Genomic DNA, 20,564 nt, shown 5'->3' with positions numbered 1-20,564 from the left:
AAGTATACATAAATAATTCCAGGCCAAAGATAAAATATACTCTGCGTCAGAGTCTCCTGAACTACATATTACTTAGACTCTACCGTGGGTGCAAGCTTAAAACTTTTGGAAAATATTTATTCTCTCTCAGGCCACTATTCATTCCATGAACTAAAACAGTGATTTACTAAATAGTACCTGGATGCTAGGAAAGAGAAGAATTTGATGGTGACTTTCTTTTCCTTTAGAGAGGTACATGCTATAAAAATCTTGGGTCATATGACATGTTTTTCAAAGCAAGGGACTAGAAGTGAATGTTTCATACAATGCTAAGAACTCGAGAGTGTAAGGTAGAGGACACTGACAGGACCTCAATGACATGATGGGGTTTTCACCTTTAATGCTCTTTACAGTCACGAGCAGCAAAAGCTATAAGCTTACTTTTCCGTGTCCTTTACTGGAGAGCATCTTTAGGTAACTGTGTGTTCCTCTGTTTTATGGAATATTAAACCTTCAATGAATCAGTTATCACCTCTAAGCAGACAGCCCGCACATCTGCATCTCCTGCCTGACCTCCAGTCTCTGCTAAATACATCCATGTGAAAATCTCAAGGCACCTGAGCCCGCACATGTTTAGAACTAAACACATCTGCCCTTCCTGCAAAAACAACAGGTTGAGGAACACCACTAAATGTGGCAGAGGAGTCTTGAAATCCAAGGAAGGGGAAAACTGAAAAACAGACACAAGCATTAAAAACCTCCACAGTCTAGAATTGTTTGATGTATAAAATATTAGGTTTATCTCCTACCACATTTGTGGTTGCATTATTTTTGTTATATGAGCAGATTTGAGCATGAGTAGAATATCAATGTCCCTTTAAAGTTACATAAAAATGAAAGGCTGATGAATTAAGTTTTAATGTGAAAGTCTAAGGTAGTTCACTATTTAAGGGGCTCAACTGTACTATTTCATATTCATTTGTTTATGTACTCGAATAACTATTTATTGTGTGCCCCTATGCGGAGGGCATAGTTCTATGTGATGAGCTGAGCAGATAGGGTTCCTGACCTCAAGCAGTTAATAAATTTTTTTATAAGTGAAGTTGTTTTTCCTAATGGAATGTTCCAGGAGACCGTGTGTCAGAATTTCAGGAGGGTTGACAACCCAGATCGTTCATGAAAAAATATTAAACTGGGAAGGAGACTCGAATAGGACTTAATGGGAAGATTTTAATGCAAAATTTCCAGTAGCAGCACCCTTCTGCTACCAGTAAGTTGTGTCTGACCCTTTGCAACCCTATGGACTGTAGCCCACAAGGTTCCTCTGTCCATGGGATTTCCCAGTCAAGAATACTGGAGCGGGTTGCCATTTCCTTCTCCAGGGGATCTTCCTGCCCAGGGATCGAACCCATGTCTCCTGCATTTCAGGCAGATTCTTTATCACTGAGCCACCAGGGAAGCCCCCACCTTTAACATACCTCTCCACAAAGGAATCTTCACGATCTCCTTTCTGTATCTAGCTCCTGGCAGCAGTAGCAATATTATCTCCCATTTTTGGAGTACCTAACACATGCCATTCTCAAAACAATCTCAAAACAATCCATTTCAGAAGAGAAAAACAAGGGCTTTGAGAGGCCAACTTGCCCAGGGTAGTGTCACCATTAAAGATAACCCTACAGAGTCCAACCCAGGTTCAGTCTTACTCCACAGCTTATTCTCTTTAATTATCACAGTCCACTACGCTCCCCAAGAAAGCAATTATTGTGGTTAAGCTCTTCTTACTTAATTTAAATCTCAACTTCCTTATGGCTTCTTTTTGAATACAAATAAACTAAAGAAAAATTTGAAATACATTTTTCATTACAAAAGTTAAGATTGATCTGCAGTACTTGTTTCTTTTCCACACAACCAGCAGAAACAGTTTTTGGCAAGTAGCCATTATAAATAAACCTTCAAAATGAGACTAAATTTCAAATGATACATGGATGTGTTGGACATTTTTAAGAGTGCAGGTGAATGTAAATACAATTATGGGAGGGAAGAAACTATGAAATTACAAACAGGGAAGGAAATGGACTTTTCCTTTTTTTAATACATTTTCCACAACATTAAGTAGTAGTAACATCTCGCTCTGTTAACTGTGTCTTTAATAGTACATCCCAAGAACACAGCTGGGAAAATTACAGTGTCCTTCTTAGTGGGGGGAAAGCTGTAGCAATATTACTTAAAACATCATCTCTATTACACAATATAGCAAATGTATCAATACAAATATCAATAAATGCTATTTATCACTAGTATATATCCTAGCCCTTCTTAGAGATGCTTTCATTATGTCATGCTGCCATGCTTCACTCTCAGCTCACATCTACTTCGTCTGCAATACAAATGTTGCTCTGGCCCTTGACCGTCCATAATATCATCAACTTAATAATCCTTTTGAAAAATTTGTTCTAAAGGTACTATCTGGACATGTCAGAGATTAAGGGGAGGCATTATAGTGTCCCCTTCTTCCCAAGAGCAAAACCTCTCTCTATTCTTTCCCCTGTTGCCAAGCTGGGTACTTGGCAGCTTAAGCCAAAATTAAGCTGAAATTATGGTAGCTAAGAGGAATATCCAGTTTGAGCCCTACTTTTATATTTCCATCTTAGTAATCTTATTATTATATGTTTGACTATAAACCATCAAATCCTTTTTGAATGAGGTTTGAGTTAAGTTAAAAACCTAATCTATCTCAGTCCCTGACTTTAACCATCATCATGAGATCAAATGACATAGAATTAGTCTAGATCCACAGGTCAGCAAACATTTTCTGTAAAGGACTCAATAACAAATATTTTAGGCCTTAAGAGCCATATAGTCTTTGTTGCAACTACTTAGTTCTGCTGTCAAAGTACAAAAACGGTCAAAGACAGTACAAAGACAAATGAGTGGCTGTGTTCCAATCAAACTTTGTTTATAGGCATTGGGCCAGATTTGGCCAGTGGGCCATGGTTTGTCAATGCCTGGCAAGAAAATTTACATAGTCTTTCACTTTTTATATTTCTTCAAAGACTATTCTGTATAAAAGCCCCAAGTTACAAAAACAAGAGCAATTTGAAATCATAAGATAGTCTCCAATTCTGTAGCTTTGATAGCAATTGGCATTTGTTTTTTACATGACTATTACACAATTCAAAAGTGCAGGGTATATGCAAGAGTGGGCAGAAACTTACTAAATATGCTCTACCCTTCAAATATACATAAATAATTCTGATCCAATGACAAAGTCCCTTAAATCAGAGTCTCCTAGAAAACACCTTTCTTGGATGTCACCATGGGAATAGGTTAAGAACTTTTTTGGAGAACACCTGCTCTCTTTTAGGCCACTATTCTTTTCCATGTACCAGAGCACTGATTTACTATATAGTATCTAGATATTAGGAAAGGGAATAATTGGTTGGTCCTTCAATCTTTTCCTTTAGAGACATATATTCAGAGACTTCTATATTCTTACAAACGTAGGAACAGAAGATATATTTTTCCAAAGTAGGAGGCTGAAGGATGATAAATGTGTATGTTTCATATTCTGCTGTTTTGTAGGCATAAATCTGTAAAGACAATTGTCCTCTTACTGTCCTCAAAATCAGCTTAAAGTTGAAATGCTTATAAACAACTACACCAATAAATCTTCAGTATTAATAGTTCAATGGCATATAGCAAGCACACTGGATCATTTTATTACAAAATGAACTCTAAAGATTGCTATTTTTTGAACCAGTAGTATATCCCTTAAACAGTGTTCCTCAAACTAGGTTACACATCAGAATTACCTGTCTCTGCTTTCAACATGCAAATTTCTGGGCCCCACTCCCAGACTACTGAATGAGAAATATTGGCAGGGCTTTACTTCGTTGCCTCCCAGAACTCTGATGGGTGTGGACAAAGTGATTAAATTCTCACCACATATTCTTGTGAAGTAAATACCATTACTGCCTTTAATATAAAAACTACAATATGACTCAGAGAACAGGCCAAATTTACACAGACCTATTATTGTTCTGGTTAGAATCACCAACTTCTATTATATCACAGAATAGAATTAACCAGGGGAAAACATAATACCTATATGTGAATTTTCAACCTAAGACCGCTTACTTTTCCCTTCAATTAATGTTTACTAAATTAGCAATTAAATACAAGATGAAGCCCAAATATTACTCTTCGAGAACAGATTATACTTAATAGTAGAATGTTGCCTACCTAGACTAGCACTCTTTTAAATTTTTTCCTAATTTTTATCCATTTCTAGCCTTAAAGGTTTTTTTTTTAAAGGACCCTGAAAAAGGCCACCTGTGCCTCAAAGGATGGCACAAAAAAAGAGATCAGCGGAAACGATGGGGGAAAAGTCAAAAGAGGAATAGAAAGCAGGTAGAATAAATGGTTAGAACAGGGAAAATGAGTTTTATATTTATTTTCCTAGGACCAAGAATGTGTTTTACAAATGCGTCAACTCTACACCTTGGTACTTTATAATATTTGGAGGAGTGCCTCTTTTGTTTTCAATGTAATCTTTTAAAATCTCAGGTAAGCAAACAGCAAATGATGAAAAGAAAGATTCGGAGAGTAGGTCTCCAGATCATTCTGAATTGCTTTCCCTTCCACCAAGCTGCTCAGCATGGGGAGATGAAGTTCAAAGGGGCCAATTTAGGGTCCCACTCTCTGCTGTCGTACGCGTAGTAAGACAAGCAGAGGTCGAATACGTGAAACTAGAGCAAAATAAATTTTACACGAATTAAATCTCGAGAAAATATTTTTGACAGTAAGTGCTTCAACTCAAACAGTCTATAGATTAAATGTGTGGCCATGAAAGAGAAGCTGCAATTTAAAAAGTGGTTTTTTTTCTATACATGAGATAATCAGAGACATATTAGATGATGGTCACGGAAATTTTTTATCTCAGGTATTCAATTCACACAGGCTATCACAATGAAAACTACAAAATCAAATGAAGAGCCAATAATATCTCATACTTATGAAATTGCTACCGTTTCTTGAGGCCTATCCAGGAATAATATCTTACTATATAAAGCAAAAGAATATCAACAAAGAAGCAGTGGATGTTTTCAAAACTGAGGAGATGTAGGGAAAGGGAGACAAATCAGTATTTACGCTGACAAATTCCAGTGACACCCTCTAGTTATCTTGTGCTACTGTGCCCAGAAGCTCCTCTGGCTGCCAGATTCTATTGCTGTCGTCAGGCTTTCTTTGCACTTTCTTGGTATTTGGAAGCTGCAAAGTAATTCTCCTTTTTCTTATAAAACTGACCCAAAGGACATCAAGGGAGAGAAGAGACATATTCCTTGTTTTGCGGGTGGATAAAATGGAAATTGAAGTTGAAAGCACAGATAACCCATGTTGTGCCCATATACAATGAGTAGCAGCACCAGGGAGGCAGAAAACATGTGGATTTCAGACAATAGTGTTCTGTTATCAGGGTCAAGGCTTTGCAGGATTCCAGGACCACCCTCATGTGGCACAAGGGTGGTGCTAATACAATCACCTTGTTCAGCGGTGGGCTAAAATAATTTATAGGATGAAAGGAAGACAAAGTGTTTTATATCTTTCCTTAAGATTGACAGCTATTCTGATCAATGGTGTTCTGACAATATCATTTATGGATGTTTTAGAACTTTCAGTTCAGTTCAGTTCAGTCGCTCAGTCGTGTCAGACTCTTTGTGACCCCATGAACTGCAGCACGCCAGGCCTCCCTGTCCATCACCGACTCCCGGAGCTTGCTCAAACTCATGTCCATCAAGTCGGTGATGCCATCCAACCACCTCATCCTCTGTCATCCCCTTCTCCTCCTGCTTTCAATCTTTCCCAGCAGCAGGGTCTTTTCCAAGGAGTCAGTTCTTTGCATCAGGTGGCCAAAGTACTTTAGACTTCAGACGGGTCCTTCTTAGAACCAACCTCAGTGAGGTCTGTAAACTTTGTTTCCAGATGCTTCCATATTCCAGGGCTTTCATCTTCCCCTTTGCTTTTCTTATTTGCTTCCAAGAGCTCTAGATTAACATACTTCTGGGGGCAGAGGCCAGCTAATGGTATTCCTGAAGACTTGTCCTAGTGGCCTATATTCTGCCTATATTTCTGTCCTTTCTTTTCATCGAAGTAGATCTTTTGAGGCTTTTTTCCCTGAGAGGTTTGTTAATGAGGTAGCTTATAACTTTATCATCAACATTGTAAAAAAAAATGGTGGTAAAGGGTGATCATGGCTAAGTGTTCCCAGCCTCTTTCATGACCAACATAAACTAGCATTTTAAAAAGCAAAAGTGAAAGTGAAAGTCACTCAGTCTCCGTCATGTCCAACTCTTTGTGACCCCATGGACTATACAGCCCATGGAATTCTCCAGGCCAAAATACTGGAGTGGGTAGCCTTTCCCTTCTCCAAGGGATCTTCCCAACTCAGGGTTCAAACCCAGGTCTCCCACATTGCAGGCAGATTCTTTACCAGCCACAAGGGAAACCATTAAAGAGCAAGGGGGGAACCTCATTGAAAAGCATGTGTTATGAGGATGCCAGGATGGCTGACACTGAAATGACAAATGAAAATTATTGTGGCACCAGAATCTATTTTCTCCCCGAGGAAAACACCATGGAGATCAGCAGTTGATTCAGATTGCTTTTCCTCTCCTCCCTTTTGATAACAAGCAAAGCAAACACACACTTTGCCATCCTAAAGAGAAAACTCTAATTGGCCCACAGAGGATGAGTGCTCCATGTCCTGGTAGCTGGAATAAAGATCGATTCATGCAGGAAAAGACCCTGATGCTGGGAAAGACTGAAGGTAGGAAGACAAGGGGATGGCAAGAGGATGAGTTGGTTGAATGGCATCACTGACTCAATGGACATGAGTTTGAGTAAGCTCTGGGAGATAGTGACAACAGGGAAGGCTGGCGTGCTGCAGTTCACAGGGTCACAAAGAGTCAGACGTAACTTAGCGACTGAACAACAAAAAAGGGGTCAAAAGAGGGAGTGAGTAACGTGGAGATGAAGAGGACGAGCACAGAAGTGAGACCTGGAGTCCGGGGGCTTCAGATCCTGCCCCTCCATCACCGCAGTTTAAGATACAAGGTGCGTCCCTGCACCTTTCCAAGCCTTGGGTTCATCTTCTGTAAGTGGGGGAGGGATGAATATTTCTTTCTGAAATTTATTGGAGTATAGCTGCTTTATAATGCTGTGTTAGTTTCTGCCATGCAGCAAAATGAGTCAGTTATACATATATCTATTCTTTTATAGATTTCCTTCCCATTGAGGTCACCACAGAGCATTTACTGGGTGACTCAGCTGGTAAAGAATCCACCTGCAATGCAGGAGACCCTGGTTCAATTCCTGGGTTGGGAAGATCCCCTGGAGAAGGGATAGGCTACTCACTTCATGTTCTTGGGCTTCCCTGCTGCCTCAGACAGTGACAAATCCGGCTGCAATGCAGGAGACCCAGGTTTGATCCCTGGATCAGGGCGATCCCCTGGAGGAGGGCATAGCAACCTACTCCAGTATTCTTACCTGGAGAATCCCCACGGACCAAGGAGCCTGGTGAGCTGCAGTCCATGGCGTCAAAAAGAGCTGGACATGACTGAATGACTAAGCACACACACAGAGCACTGAGCAGAGTTCCCTGTGTATACAGTAGGCTCTCACTAGTTATCTATTTTATACATAGTAGTGTATATATGTCAACCCCAATCTCCCAGCTAATTCCACCCCCTCGCTTACCCCTTGGTGTCCCTACATTTGTTCTCTGTGTTCAGTTCAATCGCTCAGTCGTGTCCAACTCTTTGCAATCCCATGAACTGCAGCACGCCAGGCCTCCCTGTCCATCACCAACTCCCGGAGTCCACCCAAACCCATGTCCATCGAGTCGATGATGCCATCCAACCATCTCATCCTCTGTTGTCCCCTTCTCCTCCTGCCCTCAATCCCTCCCAGCATCAGGGTCTTTTCCAATGAGTCAGCTCTTCACATGAGGTGGCCAAAGTATTGGAGTTTCAGCTTCAGCATCAGTCCTTCCAATTAACACCTAGGACTGCTCTCCTTTAGGATGGATTGGTTGGATCTCCTTGCAGTCCAAGGGACTCTCAAGAGTCTTCTCCAACACCACAGTTGAAAAGCATCAATTCTTCAGTGCTCAGCTTTCTTTATAGTCCAACTCTCACATCCATATGTGTGTGTCTCTATTTCCCTTTGGCAAATAAGTTCATGTACACCATTTTTCTAGATTCCATATACATGCAATATTATACTAATCTGCTTTTCTCTTTCTGACTTATTTAATTCTGTGTGACAGTCTCTAGCTCTATCCAGGTCTCTGCAAATGGCACCACTGTGTTCTGTTTTATGGCTAAGTAATATTCCATTGTATATATGCACCATATCTTCTTTATCCATGCCTCTGCTGATGAGCATTTAAGTTGCTTCCATGTCCTGGCTATTGTAAATAATGCTGCAATAAACACTGGGGTGCACGTATCTTTTCTTGGGGTACTCAGAGGCTTTCAGTGAGGATTAAATGAGGCCATGAATACAGAATACAATATGTCACATGGTTAGTCGCTGAAGATCTGTCAGCTGTTACTGTTACTGCCCTTTTTGACCCTCATCATCTACTCAACTTCCTTTTCAAATAACTTATTTAAGAACTTGTCTCTTATTTTTCACTTCAAATGATAGAAATAAAAAGTACTTGACTAGTAACAGTGTGTGAGATAAATATCCACACTTCTTTCGCATTTAGAGCCAATCTGTGATTCACATTTAAGCTGGCTTCTCAAAACAATTTCCAGCACATTCTACTTGCAGTCAGATGAAGTGGCAATTTTCTTAAAATATGGAGCAGTTTGGTGCTGGGCAGAATATGTATTCAGGCTCATAAACATAAACATTTTTTATGCAGCATTTAAAGATGAACTATGTAACTCCAAAATGCTGCAAAATATAAACAAAATAATTTCAGGAATAAAGAAATGCAGCTAAAGGAGAATGGAAAGGAAGCTAGAAAAGAATCCAAGTTTTCTACGGTGCAACAAAGTTGATCATGGGTAAAAATTTGTTCTTGCGAATTTTTTTAGAGGAAGACAGTAGCACATTCCAGGAAGTATTTACACTAGATGACAAGCAACTTTGGTAATTATGTCTGACTCTGACCTTTTTCTAGGAGCCCAGGGTCGGCGCCGAGGCTTTCTTCAGAGATGACAACCATGTACTGATGCTGAGTGAGAATGCTCTGGTGGAGCTGAAGCTCCCTTTGGCTGGAGGAAGAAGGCCTGTAGAGAACAGCCCTTCTGCCACGGCTGCTGAAGTGGGTCTCAACTGACTCTTCGATCTACAGACAAAAAAAAAAAAGAAGGTATAAAAATTCAAGAGGAAAAAAAGGAGCACATTTTCCTTGAAGGAGATCATTAATGTAAATCAGGAGCCATTCAGAAAGTTGTCTTTGAAGGTTTTCTCTGGCAATGCTCTGGAAGGCGCACAAGGACAAAAGCAACCTCATTTGCAAGAACTGAAGGTGAACTGTATTTTTCTCACTATTCCAGAAAGATGAAGATTTCAGGCCATTAAAATACAGAGTTCCTGGAGGAATACTGTGGTATAGAAATACCAAGCTCAACTCTGCCTGAAAAATAGAAATTAATAGCAATGCTTTTCATCTGCTTTGTGCTTTTCTGTAATAGTTCCAGCTGCCTTATCTTTTAACAGTTCTTTTAGGTAAACACAGTAGAGGAAAAAGACCCAGGGAGGATGGGTTTTGTGCCGGAAGGACAAGGGGGACAGCTGAAAAGCAATCCCAGAGCTCTCTGCAAGCACAATGCTGTCACTTCTCTCCATCAGGATGCAGCAAAATTTCAGTGCCTCTCACTGAGGCAGGATGGATCTTCATGTGAGAAGAGGAGGGTATCACTCAAGAACCATAATTTTAAGCTCTTCCTTCAGCGGTTGACTGCTCCTCCAAATAAATATTCTTTCTCACAATGATGTTTGAAGTATCATTAACAAAAGGGAAGTTTTGAATTGGCAAGTAGAAAGAATGCTGACAATGAAATTCATTACATGGTTTAAGCCATTCCTAGTGACTAGGACAATAAAGAATCTGTCTGCAATGCAGGAGACTCGGGTTGATCCCTGGGTCGGGAAGATTCTCTGGAGAAGGGAATGGTTACCCACTGTGGCGTTCTTGCCTGAAGAATTCCGTGGACAGAGGGCCTGGCAGTCTACAGTCCATGGGATTACAAAGAATCAGACCGGACTGAACGACTAAAATACACACACACATACACATGTGGTCTAATGCAGATACTGTGTGTTTTCCTGAAAATCTGTGATTAAACCTTGATAAAGTAGACATTTTTTTACTACTGAAGGGAATGATAAGACTGGGTGGAGATTAGGGCAAAAAACAAACAAACAAACAAAAAACTGGGAGAGGCCAAAGAAGAGGAGACAAAGGGTTGGAGAAGGCAGATGAGGGGAAAGAGGTAAAAAATGAAATTAGGAATCCACACTACTTTTAGTGGCAGCTCTGAATCAAATTGTCCATTTCGTGGCTCTCAAACATAATTTGCACCATGTCTTTTCACTCCTTAAATTTCTTCATTATTTCCCATTACTGACTGAATCAATTCCACATCTTTATCACAGAATGCAGGCCACTTGAACTTAAACCCCATCGTCCTTCTCTGGTCATGTCACACTTTTAATCATTTCCATTCCTAATCCTAACCTGCTGCTTCATATAGACGCCCCTGTGCCTTCTAACAACAATTCCTTCCTCTCTCCATTCTTCCATTTAGCAAACTCCAAATCAAACAGTACTTCTTTGGAAAATTTTCATTGACAAACATCCTTCCATCAGCTCTTACAAAATTGTGTGTCTCTCTGATTTGAGTTCCTTAACATGCAGCCTGCATTGTCCCTGTGTCTTTGGTAAACATTGTACATATTCAATAAATGACCATATCAAGTAAAATAATGGACCATAATGCTCTATCAAGATCTGATCTTTGAAGATAAATATGAAAAGAAAGAAGAAACAGATTTAGCTTGTGAATCCTTTGAAGGCAGGCACCATATTCTGTTTTTCATTGCATACATAGGATGGCTATATGAAAATCAATCTACAAGGCATGGTATAGTGGAGAAGGACACAAAATCTGCAGCCAGGATGCCAGCTCTGAGTCTCTTGGTTCCACCAGCACTAATCCTATGACCTTGGACAGTACCTTCTTCCTAAGGCTGCTTCGAGGATTAAGGAGTTAGTATTTGTAAAGTGCTTAGAACTGTGCCTGGCATATGTGCTTCGTCCCTCGGTCATGTCCGACTCTTTGTGACCTTATGAACTCTAGCTCGTCACGCTCCTCTGTCTATGGGGATTCTTCAGGGAAAAATACTGGAGTGGGTTGCCACGCCCTCCTCCAGGGGATCTTCCCAACCCAGAAATCAAACTCAGATCTCCCACACTGCAGGTGGATTCTTTACCAGCTGAGCTACAGAGATGTGCCTGGCATATAAGAAGTGCTATATGTGTGTTTTTAAAATAATCGTAAGTCATAAAGAGCAAAGAGTCGGGAACACTGTTTCCGTGTCTGAGCTTTGCCTGGCACATGCTAACACAGGCTCATAATATGTGTGTGATGAATACAAAGGGAAGAAAAAGAGCACGCGCTATCACACATTATGTGAACGGTACTTTGGGAAAACATGATCAGATAGTTCCCCTTGTTAAAGGAGTGCATTTTATTGATAATGAATCTATTTAGACTCAAGAATTTAACTGCAAATTGGAACATAATTACTCAGCAAATGTTGTGATTGTTTGTAGTGGTAAACTTTTAAGAAGGAGGATTTGAAACCAAATACAGGCTGAGTCTTTGGGCTCAGGAGTCAGAGGGAACCAGTAGCAAGAACCCACAGGAGGCCAAAATAAACAAAGGTGGGTCTAGGTGAAAGGAGAAGACAGATGCTTCCAAATATATCAGTGTTACTCAAGCAAAACACAGCGTCCAGACTTCCCTTCTCACATTATTTTCTTTCGCAATCACAGGATGCTCCTCTCAGTTGCAGCTGGCTCGGGTACAGGAGTGACTTCCCATGAGAAGGCTGTATTTTCAAACTTTACCTTCTTATTATTTTGAATGATATAATCCCTCCTCCCCACCCCTCCCCTAAACCAGGATCAGTTTATGTAAGAGCACCATAATCTCACCAGCATTATCTTACGGACAGCATATTCTAAATAGAGTATTAATTACTGGCCATATTTTATCATAACCTTTATAACACATTGACATTTTAACTCATGTCTCAGACTACAGAGAATAAATAGGAAATGAGCATGTCCATCCAATTAGGTTAGGTTATCCTGTAATACAAACTGCCCCTGTCCTTGTAATATTTATAACAGCCTGTATCAGCAGAATGGCCCAACACCAAGGGGCGAGAGCGGTTTCAGCCGGTCGGACAACAGGTGGACTGCACTGCGTCTGTGAAATACAATTATGTCAACCGCACCAGAAGTGCGGGATGATCAAACGCCCGGAGCAGCACTTTTGGAAATGAGAGCTCCTGATGACTGCTACAATTTTGAGAATGTATTTTAGCGGAAGAATACATTTAACCTGGCCAGCACTACAACGACTGAACTTGAGACTTGCGGGTCTGCTGGGGAGAATTTAGAAAAGAATGTGTGTTTCTGGGCATTTGACAGGCTGAACATTTGTTTCTGGGCATTTGACAGGCTGATTTGACAGTCACTTCCCTGTCTCCATTCTTCCTGAGAGATCTGCAGAAAAGTCCATCGGAAATTGCTTCGCTAGACTACACGAAAGTTGTTTCACACTGAACACTTACCATTTTTACTGGAAGGACTTCAAAACCTGACGTCTCTATGCTGCCTAAGGATAAAGTGTTGTAATAAACTAGGTGGAGGACCAGATGCAGGGACACAGAGTAGAACAGCAGTGCGTGTGTATATTAGCCGCTCAGTCGTGTCCGACTCTGTGCGACCCCATGGACTGCAGCCCACCAGGCTCCTCTGTCCATGGGATTCTCCAGGCAAGAATACTGGAGCGGGTTGCCATTCCCTTCTCTAGGGGATCTTCCCAACCCAGGGATCGAAGCTGAGTCTTCCGAATTGCTGGCAGATTCTTTACCACAGAGCCATCTGGGAAGCCATCAGAACAGAGCAGGGCTGGGAATCAAAAATCTGGACTTGGGATTCTGGCTCTGCCCCTGGCGTGCTTCCTCCACTGGGAGAGTGACAGTCACCGCCTCACATCAGAGTTTTCTCACATGTATAGTTGAAGTAACAAATCTTACTTCATGAGACTGTATGGGGAATTAAATCACATTTTTATATGAAAGTGTGCACTGCAGCATCCCACCAGTAAACCATGTGAAATATATGCATGTAAAACTGAATAAAAATCAGTATCATAATGTAACTGCTTTTACATTAGTAATTAAGTTTTTCATAGTCTGGTCCCTGTCATAACTTCTATATACCCTGGTAAATATTTCTTTCTGTAGGGCTTATCATATTTTAAGGCAAAAATATGATTTCCTTATTATTTTACTGTTTCCCCACACCATAAAATAAAGTAAAAGAAAGTATATATTTTTGTCTATTTTGCTCACTTTTGCTTCCCCAACCGAAAAACGGTACACTTGGCACATAGCAGGCACATAATAAATTTTCTTTCAATAAATGAATATAACATTGGTTTTTTTTCAATATGTAAAAGTCATTTTTATAAATACTAGCATGAAAGAGTTGGATAGAAAGTGGTAAAAATTTATATTTATAAATTTTTTCAGTAGAATTTTGAATAGTGGCAAGAATGACAGAGTCAAATTCTTAAGCAAAGTAATGAATTTACAGTAAAAAAATTCGATAAAGAACTATATTATAAAGGCATTATATTTCTCAGTAAGTTCAGTAGCTCAGTTGTGTCCAACTCTTTGCGACTCCTTGAAATGCAGCACACCAGGCCTCCCTGTCCATCACTGTATTTCTCAGTTACTATTAAAAAGTCTTCATCAAGACTTACCACAAAAGCAAGAAATACAGCTTTTGAAAAATATAGTAGAGATGAGAAATAAAACTTGTTTTTTTCCATATGATGGAAAGATTTTTTCTGGATTTATTAAAGTAGCCATGTATTTATGACATCTTTTGACGTTTGAATACAAATCATAGAGTAGACCTCAGATGGGTATCATATATAACTAAAAGTTAAATTGCCATGCTGTCTAGATTTCTGGCATTTTAGAAAGATTGTAGAGTCTATCATAGTGAATTATGTTTTAATTTTTCCACTACAAGAATACAGAATTTTTTTTCCATTGGTGAAATGTACACTTATTTTAGAGAATTCAAGAAATAAAATGGATGGCATATTCTAGGATGCATATCCTATACATTTTCTACTTAAACATTATTTATAATTGTAGGACAGTTTAGGAATTGCAGGTTTCCCAGATATACAAGCAGAGCCTTGGAAAATATTCCCTACTTACATGACCTCTAGTAACCCTTGGCCTCCATCTCACAGCTGACTCAGCTACACCTTGAGCCGATCACTGAATGATCATACCTTTCTCAGAACTTCTTCATGACCCTGAGCACCCTCTTAATGCACCCCCAAACCTTATGTTGGGGCTATCCCAACACCCAACATCCAATGTAAGGCAAATTTACCCATCTGTAGCTCTATGTAAATTCTAAACAAATAAGAGAGAAACAAAAGCAATACATTTCAATATTAAAAAAAGATCCACAATATTGCTTTGATGAAATGGCACCCACTTAAATAGCAACTGCCGAAACTCATCTTTACCTGTTCCTCATTCTCATTTTCCCTTTGACACTCTCACAGTTTATGGTTATAGACATGTGTTTACTACCTGCCCCTCCTACAAGTCTGTATGTTTCAGAAGGGTCTAGACTTGTCTGCTTTGGTCATTATTGTACAAATAGCTTGCTGCTAAATAAGAGGGAATGGAAGGATGAATGAGCAAATGAATAAATGCTAAAGGCAAAGTATGAGCTCATTACTTGTAAATATACGCATGACCTTTTGTTATTTTACTCACTGTCAGGTGAAATAATCCACTAGGAAGTCTCAACAGAGGCTTCATGTGCATCCCAAGTCATAAGGTATCCATGACCTCTTCATTCCTAATGACTGTCTCCTCCGTTTCACTGCAAACACCCATTCCAATAGCCAGATCTTTATCCTTGTGGTCCCCCAAAGAGCCCCATCTCTGAAATTATAAAGTAATATACTCCATTCTCTGATTGCATTTATCTACTTCCAGCTCTTTTTATTTATCACTAATACATCAATTCCCCAACCACTAGTCTTTCCCCCAATGCCAACTTTCTACTGGCCTCCTTTTCACCTTCCTTCTCCACATCTCGGATTCCAGGACCCAATACTCTCCACCTGGTACGTTAAATTCCCTTGTTCACAGTCATATGGCAAAACCTCAAGCATGGACAAGCTGGGGACACAGCGGCAAACAAGATAAGCAAGTCTCTGCCCCCACGGAGCTGACAGTCCATCAAGGCAAGCAGACATAAGCATCTGGTTATAATCAATTATGACATGCCAGGTAAATCAGGAGGGAGAGGATACCATGGAAACTTTGAGCTGAGAGAGTCAAGAAAGATCTCCGCAGCCCGCCTGACCTGCCCCTGGGCTGGGGTTGAGAGCTGCTGAAGAAAAGGGGTCAGATGGACAGATCCTGGTTGGCAAAACCAATGCAGTCTTCCCACTCCCTAGACCATCCAGCTATGCTTCCTGGGTCAATTCTCTCTCACATGCTCCCAAGTGACAGACTTGCCCACTCTCCAGCTAACCTCCTTATTTCTGCAGATAACTGCCTCCTGCTGACAGAGGAATTCAGCCCTCTTAGGAGGAAACACACTGAGTTAACACAGCAACTGTTTTGGCAAACCTCTAGCCTATCTGCACAACTAACATTTCCTCTTTTCTTCTGATTTCCATAAGAAAGAAAAACTGCCCTCTTCTTATCAATGGTCAGTCACTCTGCTTATTCTCCAGACTCCCGCTCTGCCCAAGCAACAGACCTCCTCCCAAGCTCCACCCTCAAACCCCTGAGAACTTGATCCTTCTTTTAGTTCCTTCTCCTGGATCATTCCTATCCCCTTCCCTCCTTCTCTCCCACTGGCTCTTTCTCAGTGTTTATGCATTTACTTATTTAATATTTCTGAAAGTTTTCTATGTGTCAGACATGGTTCTAGGCTGTGCGAAATACAACAGTGAAGAACTTGGATGAAGTTCTAGCCCTCACTGAGCTTACTTTTTAGTGGGAGGAGCAACAGTTAATGAAATCATGCAAGGTAAGTTCCTGCTGAGATAAAATAAAGTGTCAACAATGACGCAGATAGTCATGCTGCTATTGCTTGTATGTGTTAGGAATGTTGTGTATGAAAGACAATGAGAGAAGAAAGATAACTCTTAGAGAAACTAGAAGGGAACAGACATTAAAACAGAAGTCCTCGAAAGTCAGCAGCAGAGGTACTTTTTGTTGTGAGTGGTAAATATGCTCAGGCAGGCAGGCAAAAAAAAAAATAATGGGCAATGGGGATAGAAGTGGAGGCAATGCAACATGACTTATTATCTCATTAAGTAACTAGTTGTTCAGTTGCTCAGTCGTGTGCAACTCTTTGCGACGCTATGGGCTGCAGCACACCAGGCTTTCCTGTCCTTCACCATCTCTATAGGAAGTAGCGAGTAGGAAATCAAGACACAGTGAACAGTAGAGAATTTAAAAGTTGGTCTCTTTATGCCAGTCTTTCTCCCTAGATACAAACTTTATGAACTTTGATGCCTTTTATGAAAAACCATGGCAGGGGAGAGGAAGATGAGGAAAACAAGACTTACTAAGGTAGAGGGAGGGTGTTTCCTTGTGTTTTCTGGATGGATGGGTCCCCTGATAGAATTTCAGAAAAAGAGACATCTTCTACCTAGATCACAGGATTTCCTAAGAACTCTATGTCATAGGTCCTATGATGCAGAAAAGAAGTCTTTTGGTTTGTCGGTTTTTGTTTTCCAATGGAAGCACTAAGTGACCTGGGAGACCATGCCGTAAGAGGGAGAGCTGAGACCGTCCTAAGGAGGCGTGTGATGGTGCTGGGGGGACACAGTGCTCTGCCTGTGAGGGAAGGGCGGTGAGAACACTGCACTGAGGAGTTGGGCTGGGTGGAGAAGTGAGGCAGGAAGGAGGCAGAGTAAACCCTTAAAAGAATGACATAACCACTGAGGACAGGACATAAACCGGTTGGAACAAACTAGGTCCAAGATGGCAGACAAGTTGATTTCCGCTAGACCTTGAACCTCAGTATATGTTCAGTGCAACACACCCGGAAGCTAAGTGACACACCCACAGGCGCCATGACGGTTCTGAAGCCGACCAGAAAGGCCAAAACGTGGAAGGTGACCCAATTCCTGGAAATCCCTGCCCTTCCCCCAAATGCCTGAAATAATCCTCCCACTCCTTAGCCTGTGAAATTATCCACCCCTATAAAAACTGACAACTCTATACCCTGGGGCCTCTCTTGCCTTCTGAGATGGCCCAAAGTCTGTCCTCGCAGTGTGTATCTCCCTGAATAAACCTTCTTTCACTCTACTATGGCTTGCTCTTGAATTGTTTTCTGTGAGAAGCCAAGAACCCACAATCAGCAGCTACCCCAGGGACTCACCTAAGCCCTGGAATGTGATCATCCTCTTGTGCCCCACTTCCTGCACCAGAAGGAGAGGCAGCAACAGGACAATCACACCTCAGAGTGTAAATGAAGGAAACGTAAGGTGCAGAGGATGAAAACATTCCAGAAGTGGGAAGAAAGTTCCCAAAGAAAGGATGTGCAGTGAAGATCTTAAATAAACATAGGGGGAGTGTGCAAGCCTGACACACGAGAAGAAAGAGAGGTGGGCATAAAAGAGGAGAACAGAAGAGAACAACAGCACAGAGCCTGACCTGGCAATCCTAAGCTAGAAATTATTTAATGAGAAACCAGATCAAATTGTTTTAGTCCACCGGGAACAACTTAAGATATATAGTATAGGTTTTGTCCACCAGAACAGACTTCCAACCCATCGATAAAATACGAAGCATGTAAGCTGATGATTGTTGTTTGTTGTTTAGTCACTAAGTCATGTCCAACTCTTTTACGACCCCATGGACTGTAGCCTGCCACGGTCCTCTGTCCATGGAATTTTCCATGAAGAATACTGGAGTGGGTTGCCATTTCCTTCTCCAAGGATCTTCTTGACCCACGGATCGAACCCATGTCTCCTGAATTGTTGATGGCTTCTTTTATCACTGAGCCACCTGGGAATCCTGATGGTAAACCCTGAGAATGTCTCATCTTCTCTGTCTAATGCCCTTCTCCTTCCTAACTCAGAACCAAGCTGAGCCTTGCTAAGAAGGGTGAGCAGTATACAGCTTGTGCGGCCAGAGGAAAGAGAAGACCGCCCAGAGGAGAGCAACTTACAGGATAGGAAAAAAGAAAAAAAGGCTGCTTCTCAGCTCTTCAAATTCCAGCCAACGCACAGTCATGCTGGGCATACACAGCTTCAACTGTGTACTGCTCCTTCCTTCCCCAGGTTAACCACACACAGAGCAGGAATCTTGGAGATTAGGGAGAGATTAAAAACAAACCAAGAACACAGAACAGGGATTTCTCCTCTAGTCCCTATCTGGAGTCTGCTGCTGTAATTTCTTACTTCCCACACCCCATAGTTGCTGGCTGCTGAGCCTCAGCCCCACTTAAGTGCTCATCCATTTCAACCATCAAGGAGGAACTTAGATTCCCTCTCTGCTCCTCCCAAAATTTTGTTCCTTTTTTCTAGCTGTTTTGAAAGTCACATTTAGCATCTTTTTCAGCCTCCTCCAGATGTAACCGGGAAGAACAGGGTCTGACTGTTCTTCCCTGTTACATGGAGGCTGTTCCTCCAAGGAATTCAAGACTCTTTCCCTTGAGAAGCCACCCACGATGCACAGCTGTGGGCCATCGGTTTACTATTTGCTGTAACTTTCCAGACATAACAAAACCCAGCTGAGATTACAAAAACACAGGACTAGCTGGGAGATGGTGGTCATGATAGCTTCCTTCAAGATATCTTGAAGAATGAGACAGCTTTCAATGAGATCAGAAGCAAATGTACATTGCTTTTTCTTTGGTCACAACTGATTTCACTGTCTATTTTGGATCAAATAAAAACCACTCTGTAACCCTCTTTTGCCTCTTCTCCTTCCTCTGCCTTCCTCTTTCTCTGCAATTCTTTCCCGTTTTTGGTCTTCTATTAATTGGATACATTATGACACACAGCTTCAGAGAAGGAAGACGTCATTTGCTTTCCATCCTCAAGTCCTGATGGTGTATGCTGATCTTAGAGTAACAGCTCCCCAGCCCCCTGAATCTTATCACAGTGTCAGCAGTAGTTAAAGGACATCCGTAATGAAGAAAACACAAAATTGACAATTCCCAATTATAAAATACCAAGCAGAGGACAAGGAGAGACCTTGTTCTTTTGAAAAATGTTAAAATAATAGCAAGTCTCTGTCCCCTCATGCCAAAACAAGGAGTTAATTCAGCAGTTCAGTCTTAAAATAGGAAGTTCATACAAAGGCAACGTAACAGAAAGGCAAGAACACTGGGGTCATTACAACAATATCAATACCTAAGCATCATACATTTTACCAAAGAGTTTCATGGATAGATGCCAGAAACTCTGAATCTAAGTTAGAGGCTTTGCCAGCAACTCCCCCAGGGACTTCTGAATCCTGAGTCTCTGCTCTCTCTACTCCCCTGGTCCCCACCCCCAGCAGCCCCATTCATTATCTCCTGACACCACTTAAGCTCCACTAGATGTACTTCCCCTTCCTCATCTGCAAGTAAACATCAACCTTCCCCCCTACTTTTCTCACTGTTGTAAGGATCAAAGGAGACTCCGTGAAACAAAAACTTTAGGATATATATATCCCCTCATACATATAAACTGTATTTAAATGACTCTTCAAAAGTGATCACACTGGGACTTCCCTGGAGGTCCAGCAGATAAGACTTACACTGCTTACACTTACCCCTGCTTATACCGCAGGGGATAAGTTTAATCCCTGGCCTGAGAACTAAAATCCCACATGCCAAGGAGTGCAGCCAAAAAAAAGTGATCACATAAAAGTGACCTTGACAAATTAAAATATTTTACATTGTTAAAAAATAAAACTGAGGCATAATTAAAATTTTAAGAGTTTATTTGGGCCAAAACCCAATTGGACAGCACCAAAGCTGAAGTGATTAGGAGTACTCCACTATCTGCAGCTGAGGGAAGACTTATACAGAGAAAGTGTGGAAGAAGAGAAAGGAAATGACTCATGGGCTGTAGCCTAACTGTAATTTAGTTGGTAAGTTGTATATGACTCTTTTGCAGCCCCACGAACTGTAGCCTGCCAGGCTCCTCTGTCCACAGGATTTCCCAGGCAAGAATACTGGAGTGGGTTGCCATTTCCTCCTCCAGGGGGAT

At 41.2% G+C, this 20,564-nt stretch overlaps 1 protein-coding gene across 2 annotated transcripts in view; it reads right to left on the bottom strand.

The window, feature by feature from the left end:
• CPED1 (cadherin like and PC-esterase domain containing 1) overlaps positions 1-20,564 on the bottom strand; it is a 314,311-nt gene that overhangs the window by 278,753 nt on the left and 14,994 nt on the right. For both annotated transcript variants that reach the window (XM_043872163.1, XM_043872162.1), the window contains one exon: positions 9,163-9,340. In XM_043872163.1, the coding sequence (XP_043728098.1) occupies positions 9,163-9,340 (178 nt within the window). The remainder of the gene's footprint in view (positions 1-9,162; positions 9,341-20,564) is intronic.

The sequence above is a fragment of the Cervus elaphus genome, chromosome 18, assembly GCF_910594005.1.
Source record: "Cervus elaphus chromosome 18, mCerEla1.1, whole genome shotgun sequence".
In the NCBI taxonomy this organism is placed as follows: domain Eukaryota; kingdom Metazoa; phylum Chordata; class Mammalia; order Artiodactyla; family Cervidae; genus Cervus; species Cervus elaphus.
The sequence above is the reverse complement of the archived record's forward strand: the minus strand, read 5'-3'. Positions and strand labels throughout refer to the sequence as shown.